Source organism: Scyliorhinus torazame, chromosome 1 (assembly GCF_047496885.1).
Source record: "Scyliorhinus torazame isolate Kashiwa2021f chromosome 1, sScyTor2.1, whole genome shotgun sequence".
In the NCBI taxonomy this organism is placed as follows: Eukaryota; Metazoa; Chordata; class Chondrichthyes; order Carcharhiniformes; family Scyliorhinidae; genus Scyliorhinus; species Scyliorhinus torazame.
The window spans coordinates 202,739,134-202,762,489 of NC_092707.1; the positions used below are offsets into that span (position 1 = coordinate 202,739,134).

The following is a 23,356-nucleotide window of genomic DNA, read 5'->3' on the forward strand; positions in this document are numbered from 1 at the left end:
CCAATCATAATAAAATGGTCATACTTATGGTCAAAAAGATGGCCTTCCAAGGTTGGGTTGAGACATATCATTGGAGTGAGAAGAAAGAGACACAAGATCTAACCCAAAACCAAAGAATTGACAAGTTGTTTTGATGAGATGGTCAACCTGGCACTGATTCCAGGCTTGGCAACTGGCAGCTCATCCGTGGCCAAGGTTACAGGTTGATGTTAATTGATGTTCACCAAAAATCTTTTATGCAGCAGAGACGTTATTGCTTTGTAAACATTTTTTCAGGAAATTACATTCATCTGTGTACTTCCAAACATACTTGACCTTCAATGGGTGCCAGAAAATTAAAGGTTGGCGCAAGCATAATCGTTCAATTTCCCACTCAAACCACCAGCTGCGTTCCAAACATGAGCTTGCCCTAGTCAGCAGTGATTTATCACGAAGATCACTCTGTAATATTGGTGCTGGGAGCCTCTCGGATCAAACCTTCCCCTATACAATTGTAGGATGGAGCTTATAACGTCCCAGACTTTTGTCAGAATCACGACACCCCGACTTCCGGTGTGGTGGGCGAGCAGGGCGGCCGCACAAAAAAGAGCTCCCGCCGGTGGCCGCGATTCGCGGCGATTTCGGGGAAATCCCCGAGACACCACGCACTCCCCGACTATCGTCGGCCTTTGGGGCCGCCACGAGCAGCCAGCGGGGCCGGTTTAAAAGCCGGCGAAGAACCCCGCGCGGGTGTGGGGCGGCGGAGGCTGAGGCGCCAGGCTCGGCAGGTCGGAGCTGCGGGGACGGAGCTACGAAGGGGCCGTGGCGGCAGGCCCGAGCGCCATGTAGGGAGGGTGCTCCACGTCGGATGGCTCCCACCTAGGAAGAAGAAGGTTTGAAGCCTGGTCCCAGGTGAATGTAGAGGAGAAAGAAAGAAGATATATGGAAGTTTGGTGGAAGTTTTTTTTTTCAAAAAAGAAGAATGTCAGATTGATGAAGGGCAGGAGGGTGAAGGGGGAGAGAGGAGAAAGGAAAGAAGATAAAAAACAATAAGCCGCTAAAAGATGCGAAAAGCAGCGTCAAAGAAAGGAGGAAACGCGGGTTCGCCGCCGAAGGAGAAGACAAGCAAAAGTGTTGACAGGATGGCGGAAGCCGAACTGAAAGGCGGGCCCGCACTACTTACGGTGGAGAAGATGACCGAGGTGATGGTGGTGGAGCTGGAAAAACGTTTGGTGAGGCACATGGAGATCCTGAGGAAAGAGATGGTGGTCGTGGTGAGGTCATTGTTGGAGGAGGCAATCGGCCCGATCAGGGTGGAGGTGGCAAAGGCATCGGCCGAGGTGAGAGATCAGGGCGAGAAGATGAAGGAGGTGGAGGAGGCCGTGACACGACACAGCGACCAGGTCACCTCGATGGGGGACGAGCTGCGGAGGGTGGTGGAGGTTAACAGAGGGCTCCGAGCAAAGCTGGAAGACTTGGAAAACCGCTCAAGGCGGCACAATTTGAGAATTGTGGGCTTGCCCAAAGGGACAGAGGGCCCATGGCCAACGCAATACTTCGCTAAGAAGTTGACGGAGCTGATGGGGGAGGGTGAGAACCCCACCCTGTACGAGCTGGACCGAGCTCATCGATCATTAAGGCCGAAGCCCAAAGTGAACGAGCCGCCAAGGGCAGTAATTATCTGCTTCCATAAGTTTTGCATGAAGGAGAAAGTATTAAGCTGGGCGAAGCAGGAGCGTGAGGTGCTGTGGGATGGTACTGCGGTTCGGATCTACCAGGGCTGGACGGTGGAGTTGGCAAAAAGACGAGCGGTGTTTGGGCGAGTGAAGGCGGCTTTGTACAAGAAGGGGGTGCGATTTGGTGTGGTATACCCGGCGAAGTTGAGAGTAACATCTAAAGCCAAAGACTTTTATTTTGAGACAGCGGAGGCGGCTGAGGCGTTCGTGAGGGCAGAAGGCTTGGGACAGACATGAAGAGCGGAACTGAAAGAAAGACTGCGTACTGTGTTTGAGCGGCTGGAAAATGTACAAATGTTACAACTTTCTTTTTACTGATTTGTATTGAAATTTACTTCTCTTTGCATTGTTACAGAGTTCAAGTTAATGGCGTTCTGTATTGCGACGGTTAAATGTTGTGTCAGTGAATTGTAGGGGTTGGATTGGTGGGTTTGTTTTGGTGTTTCTTTCTCTGGGACTGGGCGGAAGGGGGCGAGAGGTATTGGCGGGGGGGAGCCACCCGCGCTAGCTAACTAGAGTCAGTTAGTGAATGGGGGTGAGGTGAGAGGAGGACTGCGGACGTTGAAGCCTGGATAGCAGGCTTCAATGGGCCTACGAGGCGAGCAAGAGGGGGTGGAAGGAGAGATGTTGGGGGATGTTTTTGTAGGGGGGGGTTCTTGGGAGGGGGGGAAGGGATTTGATGTTAACGGGTCAGGCTTATAAGCGGGTCAGGCTTATGGGGCAGGCCCCGGTGGTATGGTGATGGTGGATAAGAAAGGTGGGGGGGGGGGGGGGGGGGGGTGAGAGACCCCCCAGTAAGGATAATCACGTGGAACGTGAGAGGGCTAGGAGGTCCGGTCAATAGGTCAAGGGTGCTTGCACATCTTAAGTTTGAAAGCCGATGTAGCAATGCTGCAGGAGACTCACTTGAGGGTGAAGGATCAGGTGAGACTTAAAAAGGGCTGGGTTAGCCAAGTGTTTCACTCCGGATTTGATGGAAGGGCTCGAGGGGTAGCGGTGCTGGTCAACAAAAGGGTACGCTTCCAGATGGAGAAGGTGGTGGCAGATCAGGGGGGTAGATATGTGACTGTGACAGGGGCATTGGAGGGGAGATTAGTGTATACGGTCCCAATTGGGACGATGTGGGATTCGCGAGGAAGGTGTTTGGGGCTATTCCCGACTTGTATACGCATGAGCTGATTGTGGGGGGGGACTGGAACCTGGTGCAGGAGCCAAGGTTGGACAGATCACGGCCACGCTCGCTGGTCCCATCAGGGGGGGGCGAAGGCGCTGGCTGGGCTAATGGTGGAAATGGGAGGGGTGGACCCTTGGAGGTTCCTGCGCCCAAGGGAACGGGAATATTCGTTTTTCTCAGCGGTCCATAAGGTATACTCGCGGATCGACTTTTTTGTGGTGGGGAAGGCTTTGCTGGCTGGAGTCAAGGGGTCGGAATACTTTGCAATTGCAGTGTCAGATCACGCTCCACATTGGGTGGATATGGTGCTAGAGAAGGGGCAGCGCAGAAACCGGGGTGGAAACTGAATGTGGGGCTTTTGGGGAACCAAGTATTCTGTGAGAAAATTGAAAACGCAATTAAGGAATATGTAGGTTTCAATTGTACGGGTAAGGTGTCGAAGGCAGTCGTCTGGGAGGCTCTAAAGGCGGTGGTGAGAGGTGAGGTAATTTTGTTTAAGGCTAGGGTGGATAAGGAGGAGAGGTTGGAGCAGCAGAGGGTAATAGATGAGATGTTGGAGGTAGATAGGAGGTATGCAGAGGATGGGGACCCGGCGAAGCTGGAAAAGAGGAAGGAACTACAGGCGAGCTTCGACCGACTGTCCACCAGGAAGGCGGTGCGCCAACTGAGACGAGCAAGGGGTGCAGTTTATGAACATGGAGAACATGGAATGGGGCATATGTTAGCAGGTCAGCTCCGGAGGGAGGCAGTGGCAAGGGAAATTCTTCAGGTGAAGGATAGGGCAGGGAAGTTGGTGGTGGCCCCAGTGCTGATTAACAAGGTTTTTGAGGAATCTTATGAGAGGTTGTACAAGTCAGAGCCACTCGGGGGAGACCGTGAGATGCAGGAATTTCTAGATGGGTTGGAGTACCCGAGGCTAGGGGAGGGGGACTGGGCTACATTAGAAGGAGCAATAGTGGAGCAGGAGATAAAGGATGCGATTGGGAGGAGGCAGTCGGGGAAGGTGGCAGGGCCGGATGGGTTTCCAGTGGAATATTATAAAAAATTTAAGGATAGGTTGGCACCCCTGATGGTGGGGATGTTTGAGGAGGCGATAGGGAAGGGGGTGTTGCCGCAAACCTTGGGGCAGGCATCGGTTTCCCTGTTACTAAAAAAAGATAAGGATCCGACGGAGTGTGGGTCGTATCGGCCCATATCACTTCTGAATGTGGATGTAAAAGTGTTGGCGAAGGTACTGGCGGGTAGGCTGGAGGAGTGCCTTCCGAAGGTAATAGAGGAGGATCAGACGGGGTTCGTGAAAGGCAGGCAGCTGTTTTCGAACATTAGGAGGGTTTTGAACGTTGTTATGGCACCGGCGGAAAGAAAGGAAACAGGTAGTTGTGGCATTGGACGCCGAGAAGGCATTTGATCGGGTAGAATGGAGGTACCTGATAGCAGTGCTGGAGCGGTTTGGGATTGGACCAAGGTTTGTGAACTGGGTAAAGCTATTATATAAGGAACCGAAGGCGAGTGTCCGCACAAATAATATCAGTTCGAGATATTTCTCTCTCCACCGTGGGACGAGACAGGGATGTCCTATGTCCCCCCCTGCTGTTTGCACTTGCAATTGAGCCGCTGGCCATCGCATTGAGAAGTTCGGGAGCATGGAAAGGAATAGTGCGGGGGGGCGGTGTAGAGCATAGGGTGTCCTTATATGCCGACGGCTTGCTGCTGTATGTGTCGGAGCCGAGTGCGTCGATAGGAGGAATATTGGAGCTACTGCGGGTATTTGGGTCTTTCTCAGGGTACAAGTTGAACCTGGACAAGAGTGAGTACTTTGTGGTGTCTCGGCCGGGGGTGGGGGCAGGGGTGGAGGGGCTGCCATTCCATAGAGCAGGGACTCATTTTAGGTATCTGGGGGTGCAGGTTGCTCGGGAGTGGGGAGGCTTCGCAGGTACAACATCACTAGTTTGGTGGGGAGAGTGCAAGCCGATCTGGCAAGGTGGGACGGCCTTCCTCTGTCACTGGCAGGTCGGGTACAGGCGGTTAAAATGAATGTGTTGCCGCGATTCCTGTTTATTTTTCAATGCCTACCGATTTTCCTGCCAAAGTCTTTTTTCAGGGAGATTGAGGGAAGGATTACCTCATTCATATGGGGAGGGAAGGTGGCCAGAGTGAGAAAGGTGCTGCTACAGAGGGGAAGGCAGGCAGGGGGTTTGGGTCTCCCGAACCTGTTGTACTACTACTGGGCGGCGAATGTGGAGAAAGTGCAGAGCTGGGTCAGAGGGGTTGATTCTCAGTGGGTCAGAATGGAGGGGAGTTTGTGCAGGGGGTCGGGGCTGAAGGCACTTGCAACAGCGCCGCTCCCGATAGCTCCGGGGAAATATTCAGGGAGTCCGATAATAATAGCTTCATTGAAAATCTGGAGGCAGTTTCGCCAACACTCAGGGTTGGGGGCAGGGTCAAGGGAAATGTCGATTCGGGGGAACCACAGAATTGAGCCAGGGAGGTGGGATGGAAGTTTTCGGAAATGGGAAGAGAAGGGGATTAAGACGCTAAAAGATTTGTTTCTTCGGGGTCGGTTTGCAGGATTGAGGGAGCTGGAAGCGAAGTATGGGCTAGAGCAGGGAGAAGTGTTTAGGTACATGCAGGTTCGGGATTTTGCCAGGAAGGAGATACAGAGCTTCCCAGAGGAACCAGCCTCCACATTGCTGGAGGAGGTGTTGACGACAAGGGGACTGGAGAAGGGGGCAGTGTCAGCGGTGTACGGAGCTATTCTGGAAGAGGATAAGGCACCACGGGAAGGGATCAAAGCAAAGTGGGAGGAAGAGCTGGGAGAGGTTATCGAGGAGGGGGTCTGGTGTGAGGTGCTCCGGAGAGTGAATGCCTCCACCTCATGTGCGAGGTTGGGGCTGATACAGCTGAAGGTGGTATATAGAGCGCACCTCACGAGGGCGAGGATGAGCCGATTTTTTGAAGGAGTAGAGGATGTGTGTGAGCGTTGCGGGGGGGGGGCCTGCGAATCACGTTCATATGTTTTGGTCCTGTCCAAAGCTAGGGTAGTACTGGAAGGAGGTGTTTAGGGTAATTCCCAAGGTGGTGCGTGTGAAACTGGACCCGGGTCCCCAGGAGGCCATATTCGGGGTGTCGGACCAGCCAGGGTTAGAAACGGGAGCGGAGGCAGATATCATAGCCTTCGCCTCGTTGATCGCCCGAAGGCGGATCCTGCTGGGATGGAGAGCAGCCTCTCCACCCAGTGCCCTGGCGTGGCGGGGGGACCTGTTGGAATACTTGACTTGAGAAGGTTAAGTTCCAACTGAGGGGAAGCTCGGAGGTGTTCTACAAGTCATGGGCACTATTTATTATGCACTTTCAAGAACTGGATAACATCGAACATTAGTTGGGGGGAGGGGGAGGGGGCTGTGTAGATTAAGGGTAACTATGGGTAATCCCTGATTCCTTTTTGTCATTTGTTGATGTAAACATGCGGGCTGATGTTTGGGGGTTGGTGGGAGGATGGGATCGTTGTTATTATGGGGATTGACATATCTTGCTGATTAATATTTATTGTTGATGGGTGTAAATGTGGGAGAAAATGTGAAAAAGGAGAATAAAAAAAAAAAAAAAAACTTTTTTTAAAAGAATCACGACACCCATTAATCATGGATTCGGAGTCATTAATCTTTTTTTTTTAGATTTAGAGTACCCAATTCATTTTTTCCAATTAAGGGGCAATTTAGCGTGGCCAATCCACCTACCCTGCACATTTTTTGGGTTGTGGGGGTGAAACCTACGGAAACACGGGGACCCAGAGCCGGGATCCAACCTGGGACCTCAGTGCCGTGAGGCAGCAGTGCTACCCACTGTGCCACCGTGCTATCTGCAGTCATTAATCTTGAGGAGCCAATCACAGGGACCTCTGACAGAAAGGCTATCTCTGGGCGTAATGTCTCACAAACAATTAGCAGAAGCATCCTTTCACCCTTACCTTTGAATTGTTTGCATAAATAACGCACTCCCTTAACAATTTCCTAAGTACTGTTTCAAGACTGAAGTGGAATTTGGACAGTAGAACATTAACTCATGTGGGTGGGAATTTCTGGCCGTCCCAGCTGGCGGATCTTCCGGTATTGCTGAGGCCAACATCCATCCACTGAGGAACAGGCGAGCTATCAAATTGCCATTGACTTTGGTGGCACGAGAAGATCCCGCTGGTGGCCAATGGTGAGCCACCTTCACTGCGGGAAATCTGTGGGGGGTTTTGGGGCGGGGGAATTACGGCTATTGTCTCTTTCAAAATTTTCAATACTAAGATTAGCCCCCCAAAACTCTCACCATACTCAAACAGTCAGAACAAGGTGCATCAGGTTGGAATGATACAAATCCTTACCGAGATTTTTTGCCCGTTCCTCTCTGTGCTGTCTAGCCTGTCGCTGCCTCGCCTCGGCCTTCAGCCCGTCTAGGAGCAAAACAAGTGAGAAGTTATAACAATAATATGCACTCACAGAGTGTCTTCAACAAAGTGAGCAAGGGTTGCAAAGTGGTTCATGGTGGGGAGATGGGGCAGCAGGGTAGAAGGTGAGATGGGCAAGGGAAGCACAAGTGACGGAAAAAGAGATCACATTCCATCTAGTTCACTGTCTATCATCCTGGTACTTGTACGGTGCAACAATAATGCTGTTGTTAACCAATCCAATCAAACATTCTCTTATCAATTTACAACAGATCTAGGCATGAGATGAAGGAAGTCCTAGCAATGGAGAGTTTGGGAGTCATATGTCCAAAGCCACCATTTTCCTCTCAGATATATGATGTTACGGTCCCAATTGATGTTGCTACTGGACAGGAAGATCCCAGAATGAAACCCTCGCTCAAAAGACCACAATGTTTACTTTTTGTTTAGAAAACGTGAAGGAACAGAGTCACAAGTGACCAATTATTTTTTAACAACAAAAGGATATTTATTAAATATGAAAAGTTTGACTATAATACAATACTCCTTCACTCCCCCCCCCCCTGATCTTCACAAATGTAGACAGATTTCAAGGATAACACAGGCTATATACATGGTACATCTTGTGCTATAATGTTCTCAGCAAATATACAGCCCCTTTATACCCATGGGCTGACTGTCAGACATATTCCTCTTCACATATTTGAAACCAAATAAACGTTCGTGGATTTATCCTCAAATTCCCCCCAGGTGATTCTCACGCCGTGAGCCAACTTTTCTCACTGGACTCCAGCTTCCACATAAGTGATTCCAAACTCCACTCTCAAAAAGACACGCTTTAGAATCTTTTTTCAAACAATGATTTTACTCAACTGTTCCCAACAAGGATCTGCTTCCAAACTTTACAATTCTCCTTTCAGCATTCCTTTGTCTTGAATGCTTTCAAGCTTTTACACAAACTCACAGTCGCCAATTGCTTTGCAATTCCTTCAACTGTTGCTTTACAAATTGTAAGAAACATATCACAAACTTTAGAATCACTTTGGCTTCTCGCTAGATCAGCTTCACCAATTTCTTCTCCTTTCGGCTCTTTCTTTAACTTCAATGAACAGTCCCCTGTTCTAATTCTAGTTTACTCTGTTCCTTTAACTTCAGGCTTCCCACAACCTTCTCTTCCTTCTCTAGTTCTGTTGCTAACTTTGGTTGGCTCTTAATTCGTTGCCCGTTGGGTCTTTACTTAATTTGCTCTGTTTCTATAACCTTTGCTCTAGAGTCGCCAGGTATCTTTATGATACCGCCACGAGGTTCAAGTTCAAGTACTGATCAATAACTCAACACACCAATTAGTAAGATTCAAATCAAAACACATTTCCTTTACAGTAAATCACTACTCATGCATATAACTCTACTTTCTAGCCTATCTCTATCGCTAAAAGGCCTATACTTAGCTTCTGAACTGGCCCACCAGGTCAGGGGAACAAATGGCCTTTTGTTCGATTCTGAGTCTGCAGGATTCAAAAGCTGGTATGGACTGGTAGCTCGGACCGCCTATCTCGTAGCGAGCGTTGACTGGAGACTTACTTGGTTGTTGCGGCAGCTTGGCAGGACACTGTCAAGGGTTGGTTTGCGTTGCTGAGTGACCCTGCCAAGAAGACCGATTTGAACTGGGGGGCTTTACTTTATAGTCCCCAGGGGCTTTGCGCCATTCGGGGCGGACCCCGTATCTGGTTCCAAGTGATTGGACTACGTTCCGATCACTTGGATCGATTTCTCCAATACTGGAGCCGTTCCCTGATCACTGGGCGGTCCCCGAGTGTCCGTTGGCCTTCCTTTGTCTCGGCTCCTGCTGGCGCCGAGGAGTCTGGCTTGGCCTTATTCACCTTACATGTTTCAATTGTTCCCGGGGATCTCTCATTAGTATGCAGATGGCTGTGAGTTTCAGTGCTGTCTGGGCTTTTGCAAGTTCTAATACACAGGATTTTTACACTTGCTAGTTTTTGCCTGTGTTGGCTGAATTTCCCTGTAGTCTTTGCGGATCTCCATTTTAAGTTGGGAAGTGGCCAACCCAGGTGACTACAGTTCCCTTAACCTGCTGTTCTTTAGGTTTCTGGCACTTGCTTCCCTGCCTATTACTCTATTATATGGCTTGTCTTCTAGCAGGGCTCTCTCTCACTGCTGAGCTCTTTTTTTCTCTGGTGGAGCCGAGAGCTATTCTCTCTCTAGTTTCCTAGTTCCTCCTGCTATGAATTCAGCTAAACACAATCACAAGGTCTGTCCTTTCCTAAAGGGGCTCCTGGTTGCTCAGCAACAGCACATTCTTTCTCCAACCTCTTCTTCACTTTTCAGCCATAAACTCTCCAAGCACATTACAGCCGCCATTTCAACTGAAAGAAAAAGACCCCATACATACAAACACCTTTTTCATAATGAATCTAACTAGAGTTTTATCTTTCCTTACACAGAAACACTAGATTAAGCTCAATTAAATCCTTGCCTTATTACTAGCATCCAGCAATACAAACATCAGTTGAAATGATCTCCGGTTCTTGACATCAGCGATCGGGCTGAGAATGAATTCCGATGCCGGAATCGGGGCGGGCATTGGTTTGACGGAGGTCTGCCATGCTCTGCCCGCTTAAAACCAGCATTATCGTGACGCACGCCGCCTGCCATTTCAACGTCGTTGGTGCATCATCGGCTGGCCCACCCACGATGCTCCGCCCCCGATGGGCCGAGTTCCCGACGGCGCGGGCCACGTGTGGTTCCAACCGTGCGGGAAACCGGCATGCCGGCTGTGGACAATGTCCAGCGCCACCACGCTCGGCTGGGATCCGTGCTGCTGGCCGGTGGAGCTTCTGCTAGGGCTCGGAGGACTGGTGGGGGGTGGCCAGGGCTGGGCTGTGGGTCGCAGTTGGCAGGTTAGGATCGCGCACGGCCGGCGCCATGTTCTACGGTGCGACCGGTGCAGGTCGCCATCCGTGTGCATGCAAAGCACGGGATCCAGCCATTCTCTGGCTGTTTTCGCCGAGGTCTGCGGGAGCTTCACTCGGCGCCGGTGCTAGCCCCTCACCGGTACCAGAAACTGTGAGGGTTTCGCGCCGATTGTTTGGTCGTGAAAGTCCGCACATGCTCCGCTGGAGTCTAGTCTCCCAAACGGATAATCCAGTCTCATGTCCCAATTTACAGTCTTATAAAACATTACTTTAGGCAGAATTTGAGTTTCTGAACTGGAATCCACTGAATAAATACAAGTGATATGAAATCATCCTGGTGAATAAGATGCTTTGTAGACTATTGGTGGCCCCTATTTCCATTGAAGTTGTGAAATCCTGTCCCTTTCTATGTAAATTTCGCTGTACATATTAACAGGGGCAGCACGGTAGCATAGTGGTTAGCACAGTTGCTTCACAGCTCCAGGGTCCCAGGTTCGATTCCAGGCTTGGGTCACTGTCTGTGTGGAGTCTGCACGTTCTCCCTGTGTCTGTGTGGGTTTCCTCCGGGTGCTCTGGTTTCCTCCCACAGTCCAAACATGTGCAGGTTGGGTGGATTGGCCAGTCTTAATTGCCCTTAGTGTCCACAAAGGTTAGGTTGGGTTACGGGATAAAGGGGATAGGGTGATGGTGTGGGGCTTAAGTAGGGTGCTCTTTCCAAGGGCCGGTGCAGACTCGATGGGCTGAATAGCCTCCTTCTGCACTGTAAATTCTATGATACAGAGTAGGAACAGGAGGAGCCCATTCGGCCTTTTGGGCCTGCTCCGCCATTTGATAAGATCACGGCTGATTTGACTGAGGCCTCAACACCATTTTCCTGCCTACTCTCTTTAACCTTTGACACCCTTGACCATCAAGAATCTAACAAATCAGCCTTAAAAAAAATTGAATGACCTGCCTCCACTGCTTTCTCCAGAAGAGAATTCCACAGACCAACAACCCTCAGAGAAAATCCTCACCCCCATCGGAAATGGGAGGATCCTGTGTCCCCTAGTTCTGGTCCCTCTCACTAGGAGAACCATACTCGCCGCATCCACCCTGTCAAGTCCTCTCAGAATCTTATATGTTTCCCTAAGATCACCTCTCATTCTTCCAAACTCTAATGTATCCAGGCCCCACCTATCCGGTCATATAAGACAACCCCTTCATCTCACGAATCAGCCTATGGCCATTAATATTGACAGGCCTCCCACTGCAATTCTCAGATGGGAAATCCGCAGCCTCGGTCCTGCCTTTCACCTGATAGTTCAAATTCCTTCTTCACGTTCAATTGAAATGTAGCTCTCCAGGCGATCATTGTCCAAGATCGAAGAGATGGACCATCACCCTCTTCCACCTGACTGACCTCGTTCTCACGTTGAACAACTTCTCTTTGGACTCCACTCCTTCTTTCCAAATAAACATTATCACAATGGATCCAGGCTTTTTCACAATGGATCCAGGCTATGTCATGAAAATGTGGAAGATTCATTGTTCCAGCCCTGCTCAGACCTCCCCCCCCCCACCTCTTCCTCACCTGTTTATTCCATACATTGATGACTGTATTCGTGCAGTTTCTTGTTCTCGTCACAAGCATGAGAATTTCATCAACTGTGCTTCCAATTTCTACCCTTTCCTCACTTTCACATAGTCTATCCCTGACTCTTTTCCTCAACTCCCCTGTTTCCATTTCTGTAGGTAAGCCATTGACTGTTATCCACTAAAAGCCTGTTGATTCCCACAGCTACCATGACTACACCTTCTCCCACCCCACTTCCTGTGAAGACTGTACCCCATTCTCCCTGTTTCTCCCTCTCCATTGCATTTTTCTAACAATACAACCTTCATACCAGCACTTCCAATGTGTCTTCCTTCATTCTCAATGAGGCATCTTTCCCCTCCCCCCCCAACCCCACCCCTTAACTCAGTGTGGTGGACAGGGCCCTTCACCGTGTCTGCCCAATCCCCCACAATTCTACTCTTTCCCCTTCACCTCCCAGCAGCATGATCAGGTCCCCCTTTCCTCACATACAACATCAGTATCCCCATTCACTAATCTACCCCCCTCCCCCTCAATATCTCCTACCAGTTTTCCTGGAATCATAGAATCCCTACAATGCAGAAGGAGGCCACTCGGCCCATTGAGTCTGCACCAGCCCTCCGGAAGAGTATCCTACCTAGGCCCAATACCCCCTAACCCCACCTAACCTCCTAGAGGCCATTCCTGCTACAAACAATCCTGGTCCCAGTCCATTTCATAGTCTCACCCCAGTACCCCCTTTACTTTGCATGGCAGCTTTCTATGCAATCACAGGAAATAGAACATAGAACATACAGTGCAGAAGGAGGCCATTTGGCCCATCGAGTCTGCACCGACCCACTTAAGCCCTCACTTCAACCCTATCCCCTTAACCCAATAACCCCTCCTAACGTTTTGGGACATTAAGGGAAATTTAGCAATCCACCTAACAAGCATGTCTTTGGACTGTGGGAGTACCCGGAGGAAACCCCCGCAGACACGGGGAGAACGTGCAGGCTCCGCACAGACAGTGACCCAGCGGGGAATCGAACCTGGGACCCTGGTGCTGTGAAGCCACAATGCCAACGACTATGTTACTGTGCTGCCCTTTTACCTTCTCACCATTCAGGGCCCCAAGTGTGCCTTCCAGATGAAACAGTGATTTACTTGCGTTTCTTTCAATTTAATACACTGTAGCTGTTGCTCCTCTACACTGAGGAGCTCAAACGCAGACTGGTTAATTGCTTTGCAGAGCTCGGGCTTTTAGCCTACAAGTGTGAGCTTGAGCTTCGAGTCACACCAACTCTCCCAATCTGACCTCTTACCACTCACAAAGTGGCTCAATTTAAACTTGAAAAACAGTAGCCCACTTTTCGATTTGGCATGTTACAGCCATCCAGACTCAACATGGAGTTCAACAATTTGAGATTATACCCACTGTACCCATTTATTCAGACGTTAGCTGTTAGCAATGATTCTGCTCTCCCCATTAAACCTACTCTCGACCCATTTTTAGATTCTCTATTTGTTCCATTCCCCCCCCCCCCCTCTTGCCTTGCACCATCATCTCTTTTGTCATTTAATCTTCCATCCCAGCACCGATTTTTCCTTTTGTGCTTCCCCCCACCCTCGTTTTCTCTGCTTTTGTGTTTAAAACCTGTTACATCACTAACTTCTGATTCTGATGAAATGTCAACTGAGTTTCTCTCTCCTCACCTGCTGAGTATTTCCAGCATTTTCTGTTTTTATTGGATTCCAAGTTGCTACAGTATTTTGTTTATGCGGGAGAGTTATTCAGTGTTACACATTTAAACACTGATTGGTGCATTGGAGAATTGCCTTCCAAAAACGATTATGAGGTGCTATTATCATCACCGCTTTATGGAATTTGAAAGTAAAATGGCGTCCATAGAATCATAGAACGTTTATGGCACACAAAGAGGTCACCTACCCATCGGGTCTGCACCGGCTGAAAAAGGACCCTTTAATCTTTCCACAAATTACTTTAAATCTACACCCCACTTGACATTGACCTCTCTGCTAAAGTAAATAGACCATTTCCATCCACTATATTCAGACCCCTCACAAATTTGTACATCTCAAGGAGAACATCCAAGCCTGTCCAATCTGTCCTCGCAGCTGCAATTTCTCCAATCCTGCCAACATCCTCGTAAATAGCCTCTGGTACCCGCTCTAATGCTTTGAAAGAGCACCATCCCATCTATATTCCAAGCTAAATTCCCAAACTTTGTTTTAATTGCTCCTCTGGATTATCTTAATTAGCATGGCAAAAACCTCTGAAGAGTTCATGGAAAGAGTAGTCAAAGGTACTAGCTTCAATACTTGGGGCGCGAGCTACCGGCTGCGACGTGCCTGGACAACGGCACAATGCAGTTGGTAGATGCCGGGAGATCGTTCTTCCTGGATATATACCCGGTCGCCACGTGGGATCTAACGCGATATCGCGAGACGTCGCGATCTGAATCCTGCCCATTATGGGCGGGATCACTATCTGGTAAATCTGCATATTGGAGCAAGACAGCTAATCTCACTGAAATATGACCCTGGGGTCCAACCCTTTCGCAGAAGCATAGAATCATATCGTAGAATCCCTACAATGTAGAAAGAGGCCATTAAGCCCATTGAGTCTGTACTGACCCTTTGAAAGACCCCCACCCTATTCCTGCAACACACCCTAAGGGGCAATTTAGAATGGCCAATCCACCTAGCGTGTGTGTTTTAGTGTGAGTCATCCTAAAGTCTGTATAAAAGACAGACAGAAAGCGCACTTAGTAAGCATTGTGCTGGCCAAGGAGACACAGCCTGAGTGAGTGAGACACAGACAGAGTGAGAATTTGGTAATTTGGTGCAGTGAGGTAATTCGATGAAGAGTGGAAGAAGGTGCTTTTTCCCGACTGTTTTGTTCTTTCTCTTTCTTCGGGACTAATTTTGGGAGCCGTTTGGAGGAGGAGGAGCAGTCTCTGTGAGTATAAAAACCTAACGGAAACTTCCTGTTTTCCTGTTTTTTTCCCCAAAAGTGACGTCCGAGGGAAGCTGTGATCTGATTGGTTGATAGCAAATCAGCCCCAAATTTAAAAAAAAACCACAGCTAAACTCGTAAACTTAAATTAAACTAATTAATTAATTAGTGATGGCTGGTCAGGTGATGGGCTTGAGCTGCTTGGTGTGGGAGCTGGCAGATCCCATTGCAAGCTGCAGCAACCACATCTGCAGTAAGTGTTGGCTGCTCGAAGAGCTCCGGCTCAGAGTTGATGAGCTGGAGTCTGAGCTTCAAACACTGAGGCACATCCGGGAGGGGGAGACTTACCTGGACACTGTGTTTCAGGAGGCAGTCACACCTGTCAGAGTAAGCAGTTTAAATCCTGCCAGTGGCCAGGGACAGCAGGGTGTGACTGCAAGTCAGGCAGGTAAAGGGAACCAGCAGTCAGGAAATCAGGAGCCTCAGCCCTTGACCCTGTCCAACAGGTATGAGGCACTTGCTCCCTGTGTGGATGGCGAACAGGGCTGCAGGAAGGATGAGTCAGCTGACCAAGGCACCATGGTTCAGCAGGCCATTCAAGGGGAGGGAGCAAATAGGCAAGTTGTAGTTGTAGGGGATTCTATTATCAGGGGGATAGATAGTATCCTTTGTGAGCAGGATAAAGTGTCCGGCATGGTATGTTGCCTGCCCGGTGCTAGGGTGCGGGACATCTCTGACCGGCTTGAAAGGATACTGGAGAGGGAGGGGGAGGATCCAGTTGTTGTGGTCCATGTCGGTACCAACAACATAGGCAAGTCTAGAAAAGAGGACCTGTTTAGAGATTATAAAGAGCTAAGATTCAAATTAAAAAACAGGTCCTCAAGGGTCACAATCTCCGGATTACTGCCCGAGCCACGTACAAATTGGCATAGGGAGGCAAGAATAAGGGAAGTTAACACGTGGCTGAAAGAGTGGTGTGGGAAAGAGGGGTCTTATGGGACACTGGCATCAGTTTTGGGACAGGGACAGGGGGGACCTATACCGTTGGGATGGTCTCCACCTGAACCGAGCTGGGACCAGTGTTCTGGTGAAAAGAGTAAATAGGGTGGTCAATAGGACTTTAAACTAGAGATTGCGGGGAAGGGAAAGTCAGGGAACCAAGAGGTGAAGTAATCAGTGGGAAGCGTAGCTGCTTAGGAATACAAAAAAGCACGAAAAGACAGAACTCAGGAGAGGTTACGATAGTCCCCATCCCACAAAATATGACACAGTGTATGGAATGGCTCAGTAAACCAAGGTCCACCACAGTAAGAAAACAAAAAGGGACGGTCAATAGAGAATTAAAAGGTGCTATATTTAAATGCGCGCAGTGTACGGAACAAGGTAGATGAGCTTGTGGCCCAGATTGTGACTGGCAGGTTGACGTGGTATGCATCACAGAGACATGGTTGCAGGGGGTTCAGGACTGGCATTTAAACATCCAGGGATTCACAACCTATCGAAAAGACAGAGAGGTGGGCAGAGGGGGCGTGGTTGCCTTGTTAATTAGGAATGAAATTAAATCAATAGCACTAAACGACATAGGGTCAGATGATGTGGAGTCTGTGTGGGTAGAGTTGAGGAACCACAAAGGCAAAAAAACCATAATGGGAGTTATGTACAGGCTTCCTAACAGTGGTCAGGACCAGGGGCACAAAATGCACCACGAAATAGAAAGTGCATGTCAGAAAGGCAAGGTCACAGTGATCATGGGAGACTTCAATATGCAGGTGGACTGGGTAAATAATGCTGCCAGTGGACCCAAGGAAAGGGAATTCGTTGAATGTTTACAGGAGGGCTTTTTGGAACAGCTTGTGATGGAGCCCACGAGGGGACAGGCCATTCTGGACTTAGTGTTATGTAATGAGCCAGACTTGATTAAAGATCTTAAAGTAAGGGAACACTAAGGAGGCAGTGATCATAATATGGTAGAATTCAATCTCCAATTTGAAAGAAAGAAGGTAGAATCAGATGTAAAGGTGTTACAGTTAAATAAAGGTAACTACAGGGGCATGAGGGAGGAACTGACGAAAATCGACTGGGAGCAGAGCCTAGTGGGAAAGACAGTAGAACAGCAATGGCAGGAGTTTCTGGGAGTAATTGAGGACAGAGTACAGAGGTTCATCCCAAAGAAAAGAAAGGTTATCAGAGGGGGGAATTAGGCAGCCATGGCTGACAAAGGAAGTTAGGGAATGCATCAAAGCAAAAGAGAAAGCCTATAATGTGGCAAAGAGTAGCGGGAAGTCAGAAGATTGGGAAGGCTACAAAAACAAACAGAGGATAACAAAGAGAGAAATAAGGAAAGAGAGGATCAATTATGAAGGTAGGCTAGCCAGTAACATTAGGAATGATAGTAAAAGTTTTTTTAAATACATTAAAAACAAACGGGAGGCAAAAATAGACATTGGGCCTCTCCAAAATGACGCTGGTAATCTAGTGATGGGAGACAAGGAAATAGCTGAGGAACTAAATAAGTACTTTGCGTCAGTCTTCACAGTAGAAGACATGAGTAATATCCCAACAATTCAGGAGAGTCAGGGGGAAGAGTTGAATATGGTAGCCATCACAAAGGAGAAAGTGCTAGAGAAACTAAGAGGTCTAAAAATTGATAAATCTCCGGGCCCAGATGGGCTACATCCTAGAGTTCTAAAGGAGATAGCTGAAGAAATAGTGGAGGCATTAGTTATGATCTTTCAAAAGTCACTGGAGTCAGGGAACGTCCCAGAGGATTGGGAAATCGCTGTTGTAACCCCCCTGTTCAAGAAAGGAACAAGGAAAAAGATGGAAAATTATAGGCCAATTAGCCTAACCTCGGTTGTTGGCAAGATTCCAGAATCCATTGTTAAGGATGAGATTTCTAAATTCTTGGAAGTGCAGGGTCGGATTAGGACAAGTCAGCATGGATTTAGTAAGGGAGGTCGTGCCTGACAAACCTGTTCGAGTTCTTTGAAGAGACAACAAATAGGTTAGACCAAGGAGAGCCAATGGATGTTATCTATCTTGACTTCCAAAAGGCCTTTTATAAGGTGCCTCACGGGAGACTGCTGAGTAAAAGAAGGGCCCATGGTATCCGAGGCAAGGTACGAACATGGATTGACGATTGGCTGTCAGGCAGAAGGCAGAGAGTTGGAATAAAAGGTTCTTTTTCGGAATGGCAACTGGTGACGAGTGGTGTCCCGCAGGGTTCAGTGTTGGGGCCACAGCTGTTCTCTTTATATATTAACGATCTAGATGACGGGACTGGGCATTCTGGCTAAGTTTGCCGATGATACAAAGATAGGTGGAGGGGCAGGTAGTATGGAGGAGGTGGGGAGGCTGCAGAAAGATTTAGACAGTTTAGGAGAGTGGTCCAAGAAATGGCTGATGAAATTCAACGTGGGCAAGTGCGAGGTCTTGCACTTTGGAAAAAAGAATAGAGGCATGGACTATTTTCTAAACGGTGACAAAATTCATAATGCTGAAGTGCAAAGGGACTTGGGAGTCCTAGTCCAGGATTCTCTAAAGGTAAACTTGCAGGTTGAGTCCGTAATTAAGAAAGCAAATGCAATGTTGTCATTTATCTCAAGAGGCTTAGAATATAAAAACAGGGATGTACTTCTGAAGCTTTATAAAGCACTAGTTAGGCCCCATTTAGAATACTGTGAGCAATTTTGGGCCCCACACCTCAGGAAGGACATACTGGCACTGGAGCGGGTCCAGCGGAAATTCACACGGATGATCCCAGGAATGGTAGGCCTAACATACGATGAACGTCTGAGGATCCTGGGATTATATTCATTGTAGTTTAGGAGGTTGAGGGGAGATCTAATAGAAACTTACAAGATAATGAATGGCTTAGATAGGGTGGATGTAGGGAAGTTGTTGCCATTAGCAGGGGAGACTAGGACCCGGGGGCACAGCCTTAGAATAAAAGGGAGTCACTTTAGAACAGAGATGAGGAGAAATGTCTTCAGCCAGAGAGTGGTGGGTCTGTGGAATTCATTGCCACAGAGGGCGGTGGAGGCCGGGACGTTGAGTGTCTTTAAGACAGAAGTTGATAAATTCTTGATTTCTCGAGGAATTAAGGGCTATGGAGAGAGAGCGGGTAAATGGAGTTGAAATCAGCCATGATTGAATGGTGGAGTGGACTCGATGGGCCGAATGGCCTTACTTCCGCTCATATGTCTTATGGTCTTATGGGTCGGGTAGAATGAGGTGTTAGAAACATATAAAATAGGAGGAATCGGCCATTCGGCCTTTCAAGCCAGCTTCAATGATTATGGCTGATCCTCTATCTCAATGTCACACTCTCAAGCTCGCCCCATACCTTTGACATTTTAGAGTCGAGAAATCTGTCTGTTTCTTTCATAAATATGTTCAGTGAGTTGGCCTCAACAACTTTGCATGGTAGGGAATTCCACAGGTTCACCACCCTCTGAGTGAAGAGGTTTCTCCTCATCTCAGTCTAAATGGCCTTACCTGTATCCCGAAACTGTGACTCCTTGTTCTAGATCCCCCCCCAGCCAGAGGGAACATCATCACTGCATCCAGTCTGTCCAGCCCTGCCAGAGTTTTATAGGGGACCTCTTCTAGATTCCAGTGAATACAGGCCAAGTTGACCCAATCTCTCTTCATATGGCAATCTTCCATCCAAGGAATCGGTCTGGTGAACCTTCACTACACTCCTTCTATGGCAAGTATGTCCTTTCTTAGATAAGGAGACCAAAACTGCACACAATATTCCAGGTGTGGTCTCACCAAGGCCCTGTACAGCTGCAGTAAGACATCCTTGCTCCTGCCCCACAAGGATTAGTGCTGGGTCCACGGTTATCCATAATTTGCATTAATAATTTGGGTTTAGGAACAAACGACTATCAGAATTTGCCAACTAAACCAAATTAGGAGAGATGTAGCAAGTGAACTGTAACATAGAAAAATGGGAGGTGATGCGCTTTATTAGGGTAAAAATATAAATAGGGTGGCATGGCGGCACAATGGTTAGCACTGCTGCCTCACAGCTCCAGGGACCCGGGTTCAATTCTGGCCTCTGGTAACAGTCTGTGTGGAGTCTGCGTGTTGTCCCCGTGTCTGCGTGGGTTTCCTCCCACAGTCCAAAGATGTGCAGGTTAGGTGGATTGGCCATGCAAAATTGCCCCTTGGTGTAAAAACAGTTAGGTGGGATTACGGGGATAGGGAGGTGGTGTGGGCTTAAGTCGGGTGCTCTTTCCAAGGGCCGGTGCAGATCCGATGGGCCGAATAGCCTCCTTCTGCACTGTAAATTCTATGATTCTATGATCACCTACCCCTCAGAAAACAAGAAATTGAATGGGATAGAAGAGCAAAGGGCTCTTGGTATACCAATGAATAAATCAGCGAAAGGAGCACAATAGTGAAGTATAATGGATGCTGAAAGTCTGAAATAAAACAATAAAAAACTGGAAATGCTCAGGAAGTCAGGTAAATGTTCTGAGTATTTCCGACTCGTTCTGTCTTTATCACAACTTAGCACAGCATTCAAAATAGGGACAACGCACAGGGATTTACTTCTGGAAACATGGAGTTCAAAAGTAGTGAAGTGATGTTAAACTTGTAAATGACTTTGATTAGGCTGCAGTTAAGAGTATTGTGCACTTCCCTGGGCAATACAAAGGACTGGAGAAGATGGAAGAGAACATTACAAGGAGGGTACCAGAACTGAGAGATGACAGCAATTGGGAAAGCTCAAACCAGTTATTGAACAGTTCTCTTTTAAGGAGATATTGACAGGAGGTATTTGACGTTATGAATGGTTGGGACAGGATCGGTGAGGGCAGAATGGTTTCAGTGATGGGAGCATCCAAAACTATTATTATTATTATAAATAGAAGATGGTTATTAATACATCCAAAAAGGAAGACAAGGAGAAATGGTATAACTGAGTGACTAGAATGTAGAACTCGCTATGTCAGGAGCAGTTGAGGCAATTAGCTCCGGTGCTTTCAGAAGGAAATGAGACAAGCAGATGGGAGAAAAGGAATAGAACAAGATGCAGAAAGGCTGGGGTGGGTATAATAGGAGGAGACCTGTTTAGGCATAGAAAATAGGGGCAGAGGGAGGTCATTCATCCCTTCGACCAGCTCCACCAATCATTATGATCATGGATCATCATCCAACTCAATAGCCTGATCCCGCTTTACCTCATATCCTTTGATCCCTTTCAACCCCAAGTGCTATATCCAACTGTTTCTTGAAAACATATTTTGGCTTCAACTACTTCCTGTGGTAACGAATTCCACAGGCTGATAACTCTCTGGGTGAAGAAATTGCTCCTCAACTCAGTCCTAAATGGTCTACCCCGTATCCTCAGACTGTGACCCTTGGGTTCTGGACACACCCACCATCGGGAACATCCTTGTTGCATCTCCTCTGTCCAGTCCTGTTAGAATTTTATAGGTTTCTATGAGATCCCCCCCTCATTCTTTGAAGTATCGATAACAGAACAGACCAGTTGGGCTGAATAGTCTGTCAATTCTATCTAAATTGAATGAATAAGGAATGGAGGGGACAAAAATAAACAGGGGAGTGTTGAGGAATAGAGGGCAGACCACAGGGATTGGGGAAAAGGTGAAGCTGATTATTCAAAAGAGACTTTTGAAGGAAAAAGAGAGAAAGCAAGAGAGTGAGCGGAGGGGGCAGGGGATGTGCAACGGAGTGATGGGCGATGTTAGTGATAAAATCCGAACGGATCCTTTGGGTCAGTATGAAGATGCAGGACCCCACTGTGCTGAATAGGATGAGGCTGTAAAGAGTAACTGTGAGATTTCGGAAGTACACCTGGCCCACCCACCATTGGGATCCCACTTCGCCACATTACCAAAATAATGTGGATGCTTTGGAGAAGGTGCAGAGGAGGTTCACCAGGATGGTGCCTGGTATGGAGGGTGCTAGCTATGAAGAGAGGTTGAGTAGATTAGGAATATTTTAATTAGAAAGACAGAAGTTGAGGGGGGACCTCATTGAGGTCTACAAAATCATGAGAGGTATAGACAGGGTGGATAGCAAGAAGCTTTTTCCCAGAGTGGGGGACTCAATTACTAGGGGCCACGAGTTCAAGGTGAGAGGGGAAAAGTTGAAGGAAGATATGCATGGAAAGTTCTTTACGCAGAGTGTGGTGGGTGCCTAGAACGCATTGCCGGCGGAGGTGGTGGAGGCGGGCACGATAGCGTCATTTAAGATGTATCTAGACAGATACATGAATGGGCAGGGAGCAGAGGGATACAGATCCTTAGAAAATAGGCAACAGTTTTAGATAGAGGATCTAGATCGGCACAGGCTTGGAGGGCCGAAGGGCCTGTTCCTGTGCTGTAATTTTTCTTTGTTCTTTGTTATACCAGGACAGTGATCACGTAGGCAGCTTGACATGAATTGAGTTTGACTCCGAGTTCCAGGAAATAACCCCCCTCTTCCTGCAAAGAATTACTTTGCTTGATCGGAAGTGGGCTAGGTACAGCAGGAAGAACTTATTTAATATTCAGTCACTAAAATAACTCAAATGTTTTTTGTTTTAGACTATGCCAAGTATGTGAGGGAGACAGACTATAAGATTATGTCCTGTGTTAGATAAAATGCTGCTATCTGCAGCCATCTTGAAATACATTTCAGCTGTGTCTGAAGTGGAAGGCACATTCTCTAATATTTACTGTCCCAGTACAATAAGACAGCGTGTTTTTGGAGATGGTTCCTCTCTAGTGCTCCCATGGCAAACTGTGTGCAGGTCAGGCAGCCCAACTCTTCAACACCTCTCAACTCTTCTGGCCTTCATACTGATCTCACTCAACCTCTGGAAGAGTGCTTGAATGGCACAACTCACGATTTGCCCTTTTCTTGCTAAGGGCAGCAAATGCCTGCTGTTGGTGATGGGAGTGAATGTTTAAGGGGGTGGATGGGCTGTAGGTTCCAGCAGGCTCCTTTGGCCTGAATGGTCTCGTGGCAGCTGCACAAGTTGAGAATATTCCATCACTCTAACTTGTGCCTTGCAGGTGGCTGAGAGTCAAGGTTCTCTCTTGCATTTCCTCCCGGTCCAAACAACAAGAGCATCTTTGGAACATTCTAGAATCTTGGGGAAGGGTCTCTCATGAAACCTTACATGAAAATGAAGAAGATGGTGCTGAGCTCTATTTAATTTGTCCAAAAGCCCCTTCTCCTCTGGTTATGAAGATGGAGCTGATTGCCTTGACTATCCTTCTACATTAGAAGGAGGTTTTGCCTCTAAAGTCCAAAGCAGAGCTTACTAAAATTCTATTGTACTTTACTGAGAGATTGATTGAAGACACCAAAGAAATTGTTGCAGATGGAGAGCAGCAATCTCCGGTTCAAAATTGACAAGCTACTTCAATCTACTTTGAAACCATTGGGCAAATGCAGCCTGTATACTGGGCTGCAGTGAGGTATGACAGCATCCTTCTTGTTTAGCGCCCATGTGTACTGAAACTTTCAGACAAGGAGGTTGCTACATAGAAACACTACGAGTACGGATGTCTTGGACACAAGGAGGCCTTGTCCACCACGGC

At 48.0% G+C, this 23,356-nt stretch overlaps 1 protein-coding gene across 6 annotated transcripts in view; it reads right to left on the reverse strand.

Annotated features, from left to right (window-relative positions):
• map7d1a (MAP7 domain containing 1a) overlaps nucleotides 1-23,356 on the reverse strand; it is a 407,069-nt gene that overhangs the window by 108,938 nt on the left and 274,775 nt on the right. For 5 of the 6 annotated variants that reach the window (XM_072502051.1, XM_072502047.1, XM_072502066.1 and 2 more), the window contains exon 3: nucleotides 7,259-7,327. The exons of the other annotated variant lie outside the window; for it this stretch is intronic. In XM_072502051.1, coding sequence (XP_072358152.1) covers nucleotides 7,259-7,327 — 69 coding nt within the window. The remainder of the gene's footprint in view (nucleotides 1-7,258; nucleotides 7,328-23,356) is intronic. 6 annotated transcript variants of the gene reach the window in all.